The sequence below is a fragment of the Hylobates moloch genome, unplaced genomic scaffold (genome assembly GCF_009828535.3).
Source record: "Hylobates moloch isolate HMO894 unplaced genomic scaffold, HMol_V3 SCAFFOLD_5, whole genome shotgun sequence".
Taxonomy (NCBI): Eukaryota; Metazoa; Chordata; class Mammalia; order Primates; family Hylobatidae; genus Hylobates; species Hylobates moloch.
In genome coordinates this window covers 113,540,864-113,558,207 of record NW_026652280.1, presented here as the reverse complement: position 1 = coordinate 113,558,207, position 17,344 = coordinate 113,540,864, and the positions used below count along the sequence as shown (strand labels likewise).

The 17,344-nt window shown below is 47.6% G+C and overlaps 1 protein-coding gene across 4 annotated transcripts in view; it reads right to left on the bottom strand.

The window, feature by feature from the left end:
* Positions 1 to 17,062, bottom strand: part of SYT6 (synaptotagmin 6) — a 61,017-nt gene extending 43,955 nt beyond the window's left edge. For 3 of the 4 annotated variants that reach the window (XM_032154921.2, XM_032154922.1, XM_032154923.1), the window contains exons 1-3: positions 16,900 to 17,062; positions 2,348 to 2,696; positions 235 to 793 (exon numbers count right to left, since the gene is read on the bottom strand). In XM_032154921.2, coding sequence (XP_032010812.1) covers positions 235 to 793; positions 2,348 to 2,696; positions 16,900 to 17,062 — 1,071 coding nt within the window. Of the gene's footprint in view, positions 1 to 234; positions 794 to 2,347; positions 2,697 to 16,899 lie in introns of those variants that run through there. The other variant, XM_032154925.2, reaches the window with a different exon arrangement.
* Between the last annotated feature and the right edge of the window lie 282 nt (positions 17,063 to 17,344).

The following is a 17,344-nucleotide window of genomic DNA, read 5'->3' as shown; positions in this document are numbered from 1 at the left end:
CCATAGATAAAAACTCCCTTCCCTTCCTAGCTACATGGGGACTCTGCTGTCTGCCATCCCAACCTGGGGCAGAGTGCAAGGGTAGACTGGGCCACTGGGCAGTTTCCAGAGTCCCTCTTCATATCCCAAATAGCAAAAGCCCATTTGTCTCTAGGAAGTGAGGGGTTGGGGACATGTCCCACCCAACCCAGAACCACAAATCCTCAAGAAGCCAAGGAACAGGGCTGTACTTACACTTGTGGCATATTGGATGTCCTTCCAGATGGAGGTTTCCTGAGACAGATCAGAGGCCTCAAAGAGGTTGTCCAGGATGACCTCACCAATCATGTCATGGCGGGAGAAGCGGTCAAAGTCGAAGACACTGAGATGCAGCTTGCGGTCAGCCAGCTCCTCATAGGGCACAGGGAAGTGGAAGTTCTCATCAAAGGTGGGGTTCAGGGTCTTGCGGTGCACCCGGGTCTGCAGCTTGCATTTGCGGTCAGGCAGGAGGTAGATCTTGACATAAGGGTCAGAGCTTCCACAAAAGTCCTTGGCAGGGAGGTCAAAAGCCTTCAGGATACGCACAATCAGGGTCTCGGTCTCGTAATCGTAGCGTAGGCTGAAGTTGATCTTCCCGCAGCTCTTGGTGGCCTCAGACTTGGCATCGTCCCCATCCACCGACTTCTGCTTGTAGAGCTCAGGCTTGATGCGGCCAATGCTGGTGGGCTGCTCTGCTGCTGGTGGAAGCTCATTGCCATAGTCTACACTGGAGACATGCATCTGCCTTGGCAGGTGGCGCTTGAAGGACGTGTGCCTGGTAGAGGGCAGGAGGGGGCACAGGGAGTGTGGTCAGGGCTCAGGGGAAGGGAGATGAAGGCAAACACGAGCCTGGAGGCCCTGGCTCATCGTATCCCTTGTTGAGCCCCCTTTTCCTTCCTCTTCTTGACCCCACTTTTCCTCTGCACACACTTTGTGTGCAAGGTTGTGGTGAGCATTATGTGTCTTAATATATGTAAAGTAGCTGGAATGGTGCCTGATATATAGTAAGCTCAATAAATGTTAGCCATTTCTATCATAATCACTTTTTCCTGCTTTTCTGTTACCTGCTTTCTAGGTTTACTTCCTAGTGGACATGACTCTGGTTTCCTTATTAAATCATGAGATCCCTTAAGAGAAGGACCATCCCTTCTTATCCTCAATGTGGCACCCACTTCATCACCATCATCACCATCACCATTTGTCAAGCATTTGCTATATGGCAGGCAGCAGAGTGGTTAAAGCATGGGCTTTGGAGTTAGACTGCATAGGTTAATTTTGGCTCTGTCACTTTCTAGCTGAGATCTTGGGAAAGTTATTTAACCTCTCTGTGCCATAAAAATGAGGAAAATAAAAGTAACAACTGCATAGGATTGCTGTGAAATGAATTGATTACATATGAAGTGCTTAGAACAGAGCCAGGAATAGTCATAAGCAATATATGTGTTAGCTCTCCTTATCGATCACATTGATTCTTCCATTGGCTCCTCACAACTGCCATATAAAAGTCATCAGCCTTATTTTACAGTTGGAAAAAGTGAGGCTAAGGGAAGGTGAGGAACTTGCCCAAGGCCATATGACAAACTGTCAGTGTGACCCCAGCATGTTCATTCCTGGCCTCCAGTCTGAAGACCAGGCCTCGTTCTCTTTGGTTGGTCCCCTGAGGGCCTGGAGAGCCATTGCAGGGATCTAGGAGTCCATCAGAGCCCTAAGTTTTGAGTAAATACAATGCCTTACGCATGCTTGCACCACATCTTTTAAAAGCGCTTCTGAATTTAGGGTAGGTTTTTGTCGTTATGTGTTTCTTGTTGCTATTTTCAGTTAAAGGATGCTGTATGTATTTACAATTGTTTTCATGCAGGGAACTCTGAAAGGCTTTAAAGGAATCCTGATTCTCAGACTATTAAGACTCCTTTGCCTTATCTGCCATGCACTGCAGACTGTAGCTATCAGGCTTTACTGACATATCCCTAAACACACCATGAACTCTTACATCTCTAGGCCCTTACTGTTCTCTTCTGCCTGAAGCCTTTCCTTCCAAACATCCAACACTCCCTTATTCCACTATTCTGTTCCCCTCACACCCACACACACCCAAGTGCACATCACATATATAGCAACCTGCCTCAAAGGTTTCCCTTTCGTGAAGTCTTTCCTGTTGCCCACCTCCTCATTGATCACCCATCATGGATCACATCATCTGACATATTTCTCAATCAAATGATATGTATTATTATTTCTGGTCTGTGATCCTCACAGGCTGGAATCCCATATATGTATTAAGGGAGTGTGGAGGTGTGGGGGTCAGGGAAGGGATCGGTCCACTCCTCACCTGGTGGATGACGCTGGCTCTGTAGTTTGCCGCTGCAGCCGCGTGTGACGCATGATGTGCTCCTTGACCGACATCTGCACCTCAGCTGGGATATCTGGGGAGGTGTGGCTGATCTTCACAGCCGCCTCCAGGAAGCCCAGGGTGCTGGGGTCCTTCAGCTTGTCCGCCATGTTGCCTCTGAAGCTGGGGCTCTGGAGGGCTTCCAAGGGGGGATTAGCAGAAGAGGGACTGGAGGCCTCCTTGTTCCTCCAGGGCATCCAGCACAGCTTCCAAAAGAGAAAGAGAAAAACTGCCACCAGGGCCACGCCACACACAATAACTACAACTGCGAGGAGGCTGACAGAGGTGCCTGCCCTCGGCATGAGCCAGGCAGGGAGGGACAGACAGACAGAGGCGGGGAGAAGCGGGTGAGGGTGTTGGAGGAGGGGGCACACAGAAGGGACAAAGACGGAAGAAGAGAGAAGAATGGTCATGAGAAAGCTGCTAGGTCAGAGGGAGAGGTGGTTTCAGGGTTGACTCTTGATTGTCCACTTGGTGGAATATCTACAGCCTTGTGTTCACCTCAGTCTGATTCTTCCAGCATCATCCTCTCTCCTGCCCCTGCCATCCTCCCAGCCAGCTTGGGGAGCACCTGGGCTGTCCTCTCTACTGGCTATTGGCATGTGCACAGGGAAAGGAAAATAATTTAAATAGCAGCCTAAGCAAATGTGCAAATTCGTGAAGCATTCATGTTCAGATGCTGTTTGAATTTCTATTAAAGCTGCTACTATGGCCAGACTTAGAGTCATTTTTGTCTACAGCCCACTTCCTTAATAGGCTGTGATACCTTCGGGGGGCAGAGGTTGGCTAACTCATCCTTTTTTCTTCTTTATCCCATCCCCACTGAGCCCAAGACAGGAACTCGATAAACATTGAGTTGACTTCAAGTGAATGAGATTGAGCATAATCTCTTTAAGGGCAAGGATTATGTTCTTCTGTACTCCCAGAACTCTGTGCATAGTAGGCTCAATAAATACTTCTATTAAGTTGGAATCTGATCTACACAGTGCACTTCAAAGCTAAATACAGGCACATTTCATTTTGCTGTTCTTCACTTTATCGTGCTTCACAGATACTGTGTTTTTTACAAATTGAAGGTTTGTGGCAACCCTGCCTTGAACAAGTCTTTCGGTGCCAGTTTTCCAACAGCATGTGCACATTTTGTGTCTTTGTGTCACGTTTTGGTAATTCTCACATTATTTCAAACTTTTAAATTACTCTTATGGTTGTTACGGTGATCTATGATCTGTGATCAGTGATCTTGGATATTCCTATCGTCATTGTTTTGAGGCGTCCTGAGCTGCATCCATGTAAGATGGCCAACCTAATTGATAAATGTTGTGTGTGTTCTGGCTGCTCCCTTGGCTGGCCATTCCTCTCCTTGGGCCTCTCTATTTGCTGAGGCACAACAATATTGAAATTAGGCCAATTAATAACCTTACTTTGACTTCTAAGTGTTCAGGTCAAAGAAAGTGTCACATGACTCTCATTTTAAATCAAAAGCTAGAAATAATGAAGCTTAGTGAGGATGGCATATCAAAAGCCAAGACAGGCCAAAAGTGAGGCATTTTGTGCCTCACAGCCAAGTTGTGAATGCGAAGAAAAAGATCTTAAAGGAAATCAGAAGCGTTACTCCAGCAAACACACAAATGATAAGAAAGCAAAATAGTCATTGCTGATGTGGAGAGAGCTTTAGTGGTCTGGACAGAAGATCAAACCAGCCCCAACATTTGCCAACATTCCCTTAAGCCAAAGCCTAATCCAGAGCAAGACAGTACCTTTCTTTCATTCTATGAAGGCTGAAAGAGGAGAGGAAGCTGCAGAAGAAAAGTTTGAATCTAGCAGAGGTTGGTTCTTGAGGTTTAAGGAAAGAAGTCCTCTCCATAATGCAAAAGTTCAAAGATGAAGCAGCAAGTGCTGATGTAGAAACTGCAATAAGTGATTCAGAAGATCTAACTAAGATAATTGATGAAGGTGACTACACTGAACAACAGATTTTCAGAGTAGAAGAAATAGCCTTATATTGGAAGAAGATGCCATCTAGGGCTTTCATAGCTAGAAAGGGGAAGTCAATGCCTGGCTTCAAAGTTTCAAAGGACAGGCTGACTCTCTTTTTAGGGGCTAACACAGCTGATGACTTTAAGATGAACCCAATGCTTATTTACCATTCCAAAAATCCTATGGCCCTTAAGAATTATGCTCAATCTACTCTGCCTATGCTCTAAAAATGGAAAAACAAAACCTGGATAATAGCACATCTGTTTAAGAACGGTTTACTGAATATTTTAAGCCCACTGTTGAGACTTACCACTCAGAAGAAATGATTCCTTTCAAAATATTACTGTTCATTGACTATGCACCTAGTCACCCAAAGGCTCTGATGCAGATGTACAGGGAGATAAATGTTGTTTTCATGCCAGCTAAAACAACATCCATTCTGCAGCCCATGGATCAAGGAGTAATTTCAACTTTCAAATCTTAGGCTTTAGCTGTCATAGATAGTGATTCCTCTGATGGATCTGGGCAAAGTAAATTGAAAACCGTCTGAATAGGATTCACCATTCTTGATGCCATTAAGAACATTCCTAATTCAGGGAAAAAGGTCAAAATATCAACATTAACCGAAATTTAAAAGAAGTTGAGGCCGGGCGCGGTGGCTCACGCTTGTAATCCCAGCACTTTGGGAGGCCGAGGCGGGCGGATCACGAGGTCAGGAGATCGAGACCACGGTGAAACCCCGTCTCTACCAAAAATACAAAAAATTAGCCGGGCGTGGTGGCGGGCGCCTGTAGTCCCAGCTACTCGGGAGGCTGAGGCAGGAGAATGGCGTGAACCCGGGAGGCGGAGGTTGCAGTGAGCCGAGATCGCGCCACTGCACTCCAGCCTGGGTGACAGAGCAAGACTCCGTCTCAAAAAAAAAAAAAAAAAAAAAAAGAAGTTGATTCCAAACATCGTGAATGGCTTTGAGGGGTTCAAGACCTCAGTGAAGGAAGTAACTGCAGATGTGGTGGAAATAGCAAGAGAACCAGAATTAGAAGTGGAGCCTAAAGAATGGATGAGGAGTTGCTTCTTGTGGATGAGTAAATAGTTTCTTGAGATGAAATACGCTCCAGGTAAAGATGCTGTGAACATTGCCGAAATGACCACAAAGGACTTAGAATATTATATAACCTTAGTTGATAAAGCAGTGGCAGGGGTTGAGAAGATTGACTCCAATTTTGAAAGAAGTTCTACTATGGATAAAATGCTATCAGACAGCGGTGCATGCTACAGAGATATCTTTAGTGAAAGGAAAAGTCCATTGACGCAGCGAACTCACCGTTGTCTTATTTTAAGAAATTGCCACAGCCACTCCAGCCACCAGCAACCACCAAACTGATCAGTCAGCAGCCATCAACATCGAAGCAAGACCATCCACCAGCAAAAACAGATTAAGACTCACTGAAAGCTCAGACTGTTAGCATTTTTTAGCAATCAAGCTTTTAAAATTAAGGTGTATATATTGTTTTTGGGTGTAATTCTATTGCACACTTAATAGGCTACAGTATATTTTACACTGTATATGTGTATATATATAGGTATATATATTACAATGTATACATTTTGTAAGGCTTTAGCTGCCATGGATAGTGATTCCTCTGATGGATTTGGGCAAAGTAAATTGAAAACCATATGAATAGGATTCACCGTTCTTGATGCCATTATATTTACAGTATATTACAGTATATTTTATACTGTGTGTATATGTATATATTCACATATATGTATATATACATAAATGTATATACTGTATACACTTAATAGACTACAGTATACTTTATACTGTGTATATATTTTATTTAATTCTATCGTGCTATTCTAATAATTCTATTTATTTTTATAAAATATACTGTAGTCTATTAAGTGTACAATAGAGTTACACAAAGTTATATATATGTTTACATGTGTACATACATAAATTACGTAGACTTATATGCATAAAAGTTTTACATACATATAAGTCTATATAGTATAAAAGTAGTATAGTATTAAAGTTATGTGTGTATATATACATATATAGTATAAAAGTAGTATAGTTTAAAAGTTATATATCTATATATACATACATACATATGTATATATGTATAAGTTATATATAACTTATATGTATATATATACATATATAAGTTATATATAACTTATGTGCGTGTGTGTATATATATATACGTATATATATATAACTTTTATATGCACTGGGAAACCAAAAAATTTGTGTGACTTGCTTTATTTTGATATGTGCTTTATTGCAGTGGTCTGTAACTGAACCTACAGTATCTCCAAGGTATTCATGTACAAATGATTCCTAGAGCTGTCCTCTTCCATTCTGGTGGCTATTCAAGAGCTTTGCTGTAAAACTGGTATTTTAAATGTTGTGATTGGTTTGGAGGTGGGCTCTCGCTCCCCCACCCCCAGCCCACCCCTGACCCCAGGGATGCCCATTATCCCAAGAAAGGGGTATGCCCCTATGAGGGATGCCTCTCTTTGTGAGAAATTATTAAGTAGACCTCCCATCCCACTTCCCTCTCCAAATTTGGGAATGAACCTTTGAGCCCAGGGCCTCTTCTTGCTTGGAATAGAGAAGTTAGAAGGCTCTGAACCAAGGGCATACCTTGCAGGGTTTGCAAAAAGGTTACTGTGGACAAGCTAGCAGAAGAGTTTTGTTTGGCTTGCTTAATGATTGAAACGTTAAGAAATTTCATCATCATCATCACCCCAGACTTCTGAATTCACTGGAAAAGATCAATGACTTGGTAATTGAACATGGGCTCCCACATGGTGGGAACTGGTGACTCTCTTTGTAAGGGTATGTCCTCACCAGCTCAACCCTCCACTCCCTGTTCCCTGTCTGGCCCCTGAAAGCTTGTAAGTTTGCAGCCTCTGTATTAGCCTGTCCAAATGCCTTAGAAATCTTACTATTTAAGGTAAGAAATGACCCCACAAGTACTGAGGCCAGGCTGTGCCTTTAAAGATGGCAGCAGTGGTCCACAGAAGGGACTTGCTTGGAGTCACAGGTTGGTCAGACACAGAACCTGGACTAGGGTCCAGATGTCCACCACCCAGCCTGGCACTCCTTCCTCTGCCTTGGCCTGTCTGTCTCTGGTTAAACTGTAGGCTACTATGACACGTGTTTTTCCTCTTTGTCTGATTCAGGGACTCACATAGAAACTGGCACATGGAATGAATGAGGGACTGAAAGAATGATGTATGAGAAGGCTGTAATTAGCTCTCATTTCAATTAAGTTCAAGCAACATTTACTGAGTACTTGCCATGTGCCAAGTTCTGAGCTAGGCTTGAATGCCCAGGCCTCTGCTAAGGGGATCTAGGTACTCCCACAGCACATAGGCTCCAGGGAAAGAGATCCCACATCAGAGGGGCCAAGAAGGAGGTGAGGATGTCAGCCACTCTCTCTGGGAAGCCAGCACTGCCTTTGGATTCCTTTGCTGCAAGTTACTTGCCTAGGTCAGTTATCACCTCAGAGAATAGGGAATAATAGCAGAGAATCCTCAAGTCCTGAGCCGCCTGCCACCACCCCCTTCCCAAGCCTTCCCAACGCCTGGCTCCCTGCACAGAGACATTAGAGCTTTTCCCTGGCCTAAGGAGCTGGAGGTAGTCCTTCACCTAGAGACTGCCAGACACCGGGAAAGCTCATTCTAAGTCAACTTCTATACTAAAGGTCTCCAGTGTGGTGGTGTCTCCAATGGGGTGAACCTCCGGGGCAGAGGGACACAAGAGAAAAAAACCAAGCCATTTTAATATTTATAATCTTTAAAAGAAATCAAAATTTTTTTTTTTTTGAGATGGAGTCTCGCTCTGTCGCCCAGGCTGGAGTGCAGTGGCACAATCTCGGCTCACTGCAAGCTCCGCCTCCCGGGTTCATGCCATTCTCCTGCCTCAGCCTCTCCGAGTAGCTGGGACTACAGGCGCCCGCCACCACGCCCGGCTAATTTTTTTTGTATTTTTAGTAGAGACGGGGTTTCACTGTGGTCTCGATCTCCTGAACTCGTGATCCGCCCGCCTCAGCCTCCCAAAGTGCTGGGATTACAAGCGTGAGCCACTGCGCCCGGCCAAAGAAATCAAATTTTTAATATACAGGTTGATAGGAATAATAGCATGTTATTAGATTTAGGCAATTTATTCAACATTACTATGTCTAAGGTTCAAAGAGGTTTATATCTATTCACTCATTTATTCCTCTCCAGTGAAAAAGGTATGATTATCATCCTCATTTTGCAGATGTGGAAACTGAGGCACAGAAGGTTAAATAGATTACCCAGGTCACACAACTAGTGAGTGGTGAAACTGGGCTACAATCCAGCCAGTCTGGTTCTGAAGTATCACCTCTGTGGAACATGTATGTAACTTGGGAACAAAAAAACATATATTGGAGGTATTAAGTTGGTTTTTTTTTTTTACCTGTTATGAGTTCATGATCTAAATAATTTGGAAACTCTTTCTTCAGGTCTTTATCCTAGTGGGCTCACCAGGAAAGTCACCACAGCTATATGTGTCCTTATTCTACATATCTGGGCATCTCTAGCCCTTCACATCTGTTCTCTGTTACAGCTGTTCTGGATGCATTCTCTGTAATATGAGTCACCTCAAAACAAAAGGTGTTTCTAGGGCTTTGCTTTCCTTTGATCATACATCTTACTTGTTCTGGTAATAATTAGAATTTTAATGAGAAGGGGAGTAGGGGGAATCTAGAGAGCATCGAGTGCATTTAAATGTTCAGCCTGACAAATAATTGAATTCGTAAATGAAAAGAGAGGTAGGAGAAGGGGGTGGGGCAGGAGAATGAGGTTTTCCTCAGTGTGGTTGCTATTTAGATTGCCTCTCCATGTGACCCCCAGCTGCTGTTCCCTCAGAGCTGTGATTACGGGAGGCAGAGGGCTTGGTTTATTGGAATCAGCACCCAGTGCTCAATACTGGTTATATGAGACCAGGAGGCCCGTCCTATGCCTGAAGAATCTTATTCCAGGACTAGAGGAGCCTGGGCTTTTGACATCTCACTGGCAGGCAGTGCAAGGAGAATTAGGTCTCAAACACTGAGTGGGTTCATCTTCACAGGAGATGCAAGGTTGGAGAGCAAGGTTGGTGAGCAAGGCTAGTAAGACCAGAAGCAGACAACAGAGAAGAGGTGATTGTAGAAGATTTAGCTCATTTAAAATCACTATATGTGGCCTTGAACTCATATCCTAGTTTAAGTGACATTGAGATTAGAAAGGGCTGTAGGCTTCTGTACAGCCTAAGGGCTGCACAAAGGCCCAGATAACCTAAGCTGTGTGCCTTCCCACTCTGGGCTTGCTGGGGCCAACCCACTGGGACGTGTCCCCTAGGAAATCACAGGTGCACAAATAGCCTTCAAAACCCTTTTCCCATTCACATCTTGTTTGAACTTTGACCCCTTGAGGCAGCTAGAACTTTGATGGGCAACTCTGCCAGTTTCTGAGTCCTGATCCAGTGCTCTTCCAATTTACACTACGCATTCACTTCAGGAAAAGCGAGAAGTAAGCCTCCAGTAAGGGAGAGAGGGCTCAGCCCGGCACTGAAAAAGAGAAAGTACTTCCTAGGTATTTGGATTCTTCTTCCCTGTCTTCTTCTTTACTTCCTCTTCAGCTTAGAGAGAAGGAAGCATTGCCCTGAAGTCAGACTGGCCTCACTCACAGTCTACCTCTACTAGTTTTAAATTGTGTGACTTTGACAAACTATGTAACACTTCTCAGCCTCAGTTTCCTCATCTATAAATTGGGGGTAATAATAGTATCTACCTTATGGGGTCATTGTGAGGTTTAAATGAGACCAAAAGTGTTGAGGATAGTGCCTACGATGTAATAAGCAATATAAAAAATATTACCTATTTTTATTAGAATTAGTTATGCCCAGCCCACTTTGAAATAGTCCTTAGTTTTGAAATTTGTTTAGTGGGCAGAAAACCTGCAAACCATTGAACATTAATCAACAGAGATAGCTTTAACCTTATCTTTACAAACCAAGAACAATCTTACTAGCAGAAATAATATAACGGTTTTGGACATAGCCAGGTCTGTCTGTATCTTGAGACGTAACAGAAACTATGGTTCAGATCACACATCTCCAGGCTTTTCCTGCTAATACTCATTTGCTTGCTGCCTCCTCAGTTGTTTTGTTGTTACCATCACCAGCCAGCTGGTGAACAGGAATGAATTCCAAAGAAGTAAGAAGATCATGGAAGAAAAACCTATAATTGAGAACATCCTATGTTCTTGAGAAATTTCTTGAAATTTGGGGAAAAGAAGCCTATTGCTCAATATTCATTGTGAAATGTTTTCATTCAGGCATCAGAGGAGCTCTAGTATTTCATGGGCACCTGATTTGGTAAACCATAGTAGCCAACTATCCAGTAGTCCCATGGGAGAGAAAACAGCTATGGAGCTAGGCTTTGGGATCACACCCCAGTGACATAGCCTTGTACAGGGGCATGTGGCTTCTAGCCCTGGCTGTGAAACCGAACTCACAGGTGCGCAGACACAGGATGGATATCTCAGGTGGGCGGCAGTGCCAGAATGACCGACAGCACAGCATGTACCATCTTTATTGCTTTCTAATTGAGTGACCTTGAGCAAGTTATTTAACCTGTCCAAATCTTAGTTTTCTTTTATTTAGTCAGGATTCGAATTATTCCTACCTTGCAGAATCATTGTGAATATTAAATAAGCTAAGACTTTGAGCACAGGCCCTGGTACACGGTGAATGTCACCAAAATGTAAGCTGCTGTTATTCTTCATGTTTTGTTTTTTGGTGGAAGATAACAGTTGACTGTGTATACAGAACAGACACAAAGCTAAGCTAAGTCTTTGAGGCAGGGAAGGGAGACACCAGATCAGAGGACAAAGCATCCGAGGGACATCAGGCCCCTCTTCTCTCCTGGAAGTTGAGATCCCCTTCAAGGCCATCAGGGTAGGATCTGCTTGTCACCTTAAATGAGACTGTCTTGTTAGGGTGATGGCCCATGGTCTCCCTCCTCTTCCAGAAAATGCTGGGTTATTAATTAGCAGCTCAGGGCTTTCGTATCTGCCCCCACTGACACTTCTTTCTCCAAAGACAGCCCTAGTGCCCCCTCCCCTCTTCTCCACCCATAGTGTTAGAATTCACCAGCAATTCTTATTGCTTGCTATTGTTCCCATTTTTCTAATGGGCTCCCACGTCAGAAAAATCCATTTTGTAACAGTAACAGGCGTTCTTGCTAACACATTGTAATTGAAGAGATAAACTGGGAAGAGGAAGAAAAAAGAAAGAACCATTTTCCCCACTCACCCCAAAGCCAGAGAAGGCTGGCTTCAGGGCCTGGAATTGGTGGTGGACCCTCAGAAATGGTCAGTGCTCAGGCTGGGGAGAGCAGGAGCTGCCTCGGCCAAGAGCTCTGGTGCAGACACAGACAGAGACATAGACAAAGCACAGCCCAGAGGCCAGGGAGCAAGTGACGCAGAGGCCCAGGAGCTTGGAAGAAGAGCATTTAGCCTGGGAAGGGAAGAGATTCTGGGCAGAACCACTCATAAAATACTAATAATATCATTCATTTATTTATTGATACATAGTGAGCATTATGCCCTTTCCATTATCTAATTTAACCTTTCTAGCCTCCCTAAGAAATTGGTATACACCCTTAAAGATAAATAAACTAAGCGGAGAGATGTTAACCATGTAACTTGTTCAAGGGTACAGTGCATTAAGGAGAAGAGCTGGGATTCGAAGTTAGGACTTTCTGATGCCCAAATCTGGGCTCTTGAATCAGGTATCTGGGAAGACTACAGATTGAGCTGTGGAGTTCCAGGCTGGACAGAGAAGTTGGAGTGGGGGCAGGCATTTCTTAGTTGTACTCAGGAGAGGATGGGAGGGATACTTCCACTTTTTGGCCTGACCCTATGAACCTGGACAGAGCCCCAGAGACTCGGATTATGACCAGGCTGGTCACCACCTGCCCCATCTTACTTCTTCCCTGGAAAGCTGAGACTTCAGGTTGCCCACCAGCCACCAGGCAAGTAACCAGTGGCCTCTGGAAAAGGTGTACCTGAGGAATATCTGAGACAGAGAGAGAGAGATTGTGTGTGTGTGTGTGTGTGTGTTGGGAGAACAGAGCTATTCTGTACTGAGGCTCAGACGTGGCCCATTAATAATAAGCTCTGCCAGGACTTGTAAGTTTATTAGGAGAACCAGTGTAATTAAAATTCAGGGCTGGGGGGAGGGGAGCAGAGGGCTTTTGCTTCCTTTCTTTCTTTCAGAGATCCAGCCTGAGCTACCAATGGGGATAATTAGCAGAGTCCAAACAGAGAAGGAATTAATGCTCCTGAAAAAGCTGTGATGCGGAGAGACAATGCCAAGCTAATTACGGCCGCACCAAGCTTTATGACTGGGCGCTCACTTCCACCATCATTAGGGGATTCAGAGCTAAATCGGAGACTAATGTGGAGTGTTATAGCTAACAGAACATTGGCACTAATTTAACAATTATTAATATTATTATTTTGGTGGATGGTAACTGTACCTTTCTGCTGGAGGGGTCAGGGCGTGTGGCCCTTCTGAATGTGGGATCAAGGCTGGAGTGATGGAGGTGGGGGGCAGACAGCCAGAAATTCTTTTCCCTCTATGCTCCTCTCTCTGTTTGTACCTGCAACTAGTGAGAGGAGGGGTCTGCCTGGGTCCTCGGGGAGCAAGAAAGAGTTCAATGCTCCTAGAAGAAAGAAGGGAGGGATGAGGTTGTGTCATTATACTTGGAAGGTCCAGATCCGGATGCCCCTGTTTATTTCTACTTTCAGAGACTCCTCTGATTTCAGTTCGTAAGTGTGACTCAGTCCTTAGAGGCTTCTTTTCCTAAGCAAGACTAGAAAGGGTGCCACCCAGTTTAGTCGGGACTTTGTCTTAGCACACTTTTCCCACTCCAGACAACCCTATACAGACCATAAAGAAACCTGGTTTGATCCAGATGCCTCAGTGCCACTCCTCACTATTTGCAGCCACATGTTACACCCCAACTCTGTGGACAGGGAAGATAAACTTCAGACAGTTAAAAGAGAACATGTCTTTTGTACAGAGCTTAGAGGGATGACACATACTGAAACCACCATCCCTACTTGACGTTCTCATCAAAGTCAGAGGGAGAAGAAAACTTCTAGAACTGTAAATCTAAGGGCTCTACAACTCCTAGATACTGGACCCTGCTTCTAGAACTCTAAAGCTCAAAACACACTAGTCAGAATATCATCTCCTTGGGTTCTAAAGGATTGTGCATTGTACCTTTCTTCAAAAAGGGCAAAATCTGCAGAATTCCATCCTTCCAGTGAGAAGGACAAACATCACATAAATTTCATGGCCACAAGTAAACTGGAGTTAACCACTCCCGGCTGCCAGCCTAAGAAAAACAGGGAAGCTTGAGGTCTCCTCTCAGGTTTCTGCATTTTCTGGAGCACTTCTGGACCTCTGCTTGCTACCTTAAGTCCAGAACCCATGCTGACCATACCCAAACCTCTGCAACTTGGCTTATGGAAAAAGTTCATTCATTTCCACAAGGCAAATGACACAATGAAAGGTGGAGAGCTGCTTGTTAGTGTTCACTTGGGGTGTATTAAGGAGAATAGCAGGCCTATGGCTTCAGAGTTTTTAAAGATAAAGGGGAAACTTGCTTTTAGTTTGGACAGTTTGTGTACAGGTGTTTCCAAGTCAGGGTCTGATTAACTGAGACTTCCTGTGCAATTCCTAGCACAGACTCTAGCCTATAGAGGAGTCTCAGCAAATGACAGTGGAGTCTGAATCTCAATTGTCGAATCTCAGGGTGTTACTAGAAATCTGTAAGCTAGAGACTTAGAACAGGAAGAAGTCAAGGGAAAACATAAAATGGTAAACAGAGCTGGGCATGCTCTAGCCACTTGCATTTTTCATAAAACTGCAACAAATGAAAAGCTCTAGCATTCTGCTGGCTGGAGAATCTGGACCCAGAGAGCAGGCTGGGAGGTGGAACAGCTGGGGCCTGGTCCTGAACTCCATGGCATCTCCCCAGACCCTCTGGTCACCTAAATTCTCAAAATCCCAAGGCCACTCTCACCCACTATCTTTCTCTTGCTGTGATCAAAGGGTCTGCTCCTGCCTCCCCACATCCCATTCAGCCTCCCAGCTTGGACCCTGGGCTTCCTGGGACTTGTGACTCAGCAGCCAAAGTTAAAGTCTTCCTGAGCTAACAATTCGAACTCATCTTCTGATGCAGCCTGCATAGAAGGCATAGTAATTCCTCTGGGCCTGCTGACTCTCACCCCTCAGGCTTTTCTCACCCTCAACCTGGCCATCCAGGCACCTGTCATTCCAGATTATGGGTATCCCTGTGGAGTCAGAACACCTGTGCCTCCCCCTACCAAGGTGTGCTGTGCACATACAGCCCTGCCCCACTTCCAGCAACTTCCACCCTCACCCCCAGCATTTCTGCCCTGAACAGACAGGAGAGTCAGCTTCCATCACAGATGGAACTCCACAGGTATGTTCTCACCCTCTAGGCTCTGAGGGTCAGGAACAGCATTAAGGCTCCACTGGAGATGGATCATTGGTGGAAAAGTTGGAAGGGAGCTGGGGAGTAGGGACAGGCAGGAAGAGACTCCCTCATAGGGAAAATTCTGTGTCTGGTGGATATGCGTCGTGTAGGAGGGGATGGCACCAGAGAACCAGAGTCTTATAATAATAACTTGCTAGGCCTAATGTGTTCTGCGAATCTCCAAGGCAGGAAATCAACTTCCCCAACTTCCATCTCTGTACCATCCTCTAAAAGTTCTTTATGTCTAACCTCAGTCCCTTCTGCTGCAGTGATCAAACCATTGACTAAACATTGCCACAACTAGGGACAGCAGCGCCTCCTACGACCCTCACAGGGCTCAGGTGGGCTCCGTTCACCCTAAGGCTGGATACAGCTCCCTCACACACACAAGCCTCCCCTTGGCCCACTGCCCCCTCCCCCGAACTGTTCCTCACAGGTATCTACCTCTATATACGACCTTTAACCTCAAGTGAAAGAAAACAGGACCCTGGGACCTGCAGCCGCTGGGGAGTTTACCCCACTTGTACCTGCTCCCAGAACAGCTGGTCTCTGGCTTCTCTTCCCTGGAGCAGCGCGTGGGGACCAAATTCCCGCCTCTGGCAGCCCCTTTCTCCCCTTCCCGCGTCAGCGGTGCGGAGCCGCTGAGCAACTCCCGAGTACTCCTAGGCCCAGCGCTACTGGGGTCGGGGTTGGGGAACAAGGAGGGATGGAGCCTGCAGAGCCTCCTGGAACCCCGGCGCCCTGGTCCCTGCAGGATCTCCCCACCCCCACTCCGCATTATCTCCAGGCCTCTCACTCCCCCGGCCCCTCCCCCACCGAGGGGACGCGACCCAGTACTCCCTGCCGCCCCGGACCCTCCAGACGTCGGGACAAAGAAGCCCCGCGGCAGCCGGCGAGCGTGGCTGCAGGGCACTGGTGCAGCAGGTAAATACCCGGGGCCGGCCGCCACTTCGCCGACCCTCCCGCAGCTCCCGCCGCCAGGGCGCGACACGCCATTCCCCCTGTCGCAACTCCCCGGAGACGCCGCAGCTGCGCGCCGGGGTCCAGCCCGGCGGGGATCGGGCTCGAGACTCACCCGCTCCGGCGAGCTCGACTCAGCTCGGGCTCCCGCCTCGGCTAGGCGGCCGCCTGGGGCTGCGTCCGGCGCAGGGTCCGCGCGGCTCGGGCAGAAGGCGCCCTCTTGGCAAAGTCGGCTAGAGGCGCCAGCTTAGTCGCGCACCCGCCCGGAGTCCGAGTCCGAGAGGGACGGAGGGAGCGAGTTATAGGGGCGAGGGGGGTGGGGGAAGGACGCCGCAACACCCTCATACCCTCCCCCACCCCGCCCCCTGTCCCCCGCCCCCCAGCGGAGACGCGGAAAACCACTCGCAGCCGGAGAGACACCCGGACACAAAGACCTCGTGCCAGCCGCAGACCCAAGTTTCTCCCGGAGAGACCGGGGGTCCGCCCGCGTTCACCGCGAGAACACACAAACGGACGGACAGACCGACGCGCGGACCCGGGGACCTCGACACTCGCTAGGAGGCGAGCTCTATTCCTCAGCCGGGCGCCCCTCGTCTCCCGCTCTCTCCATGGACCCCTCTCCTGGCAAATCGCCCGCAGAGCGAGCTTGGAGATGCGAGGGAAACTGAAGCCCCGAGGGTGCCCCGTCCTGGGAGCCTGGCTGTCTGCGGGGTCCCCCGCAGTCCGCAGTAGTACTACAGGAGGGCCAGGAGGGGTTCTACCCCCACCCCCGGTCCCCTTCGGGTCTCCCCTGGCTGTGCAATCGATGGGCCAGGGGGCTGGATGAGGCTGGCTCCCAATCCAGAATCCCGAGCTGGAGAGTTCTCTCTAGGTTCTGGGGCTCCTGGGACCGGGGCTTTGGGGAAGGGAGACCGCAGGACGGATATCCAGGAAGGGAGGGGGCCCTGGGTCCCCTGTTACCTGCGCCTGCCGCGCTGGGACTCCGCTCTGGGGGCTGCAGCTCGAAGCTCCGACAAGCCTCCACGTCCAGCCCGAGAGGGGGTGGCCGGGCCCGGCACAGCGAGGCGAGGACCGCGAGCGCCTCCTGGCACCGAGGCCCGCTGGCCCCCCACACTCCGCTCATGCCCCAGACACCCAGGCCTGCCGAGCAGCAGCTCGAACCCGCGCCGCGGCCGGACTGGGGCGGGGCACGACGGCCCCAAGAAGACCCTCCCTGCAGCGGCCCCCTGCGGCTCCGCTCTGCTTTTAATCACTTCCCCGCAGGGTCCCCGCCCCTCACGTGGCATCCCGCGGCAGCTGGCAAGTCTGGCGCCTCGCGGCCGCCCCCTCTACACTCAGGGACTGGCCTGAGTCCTGGGGCTGGGGGTTTCGAGGCGGGGAGCCGGGTTGTCCTGAATCTCGGAGG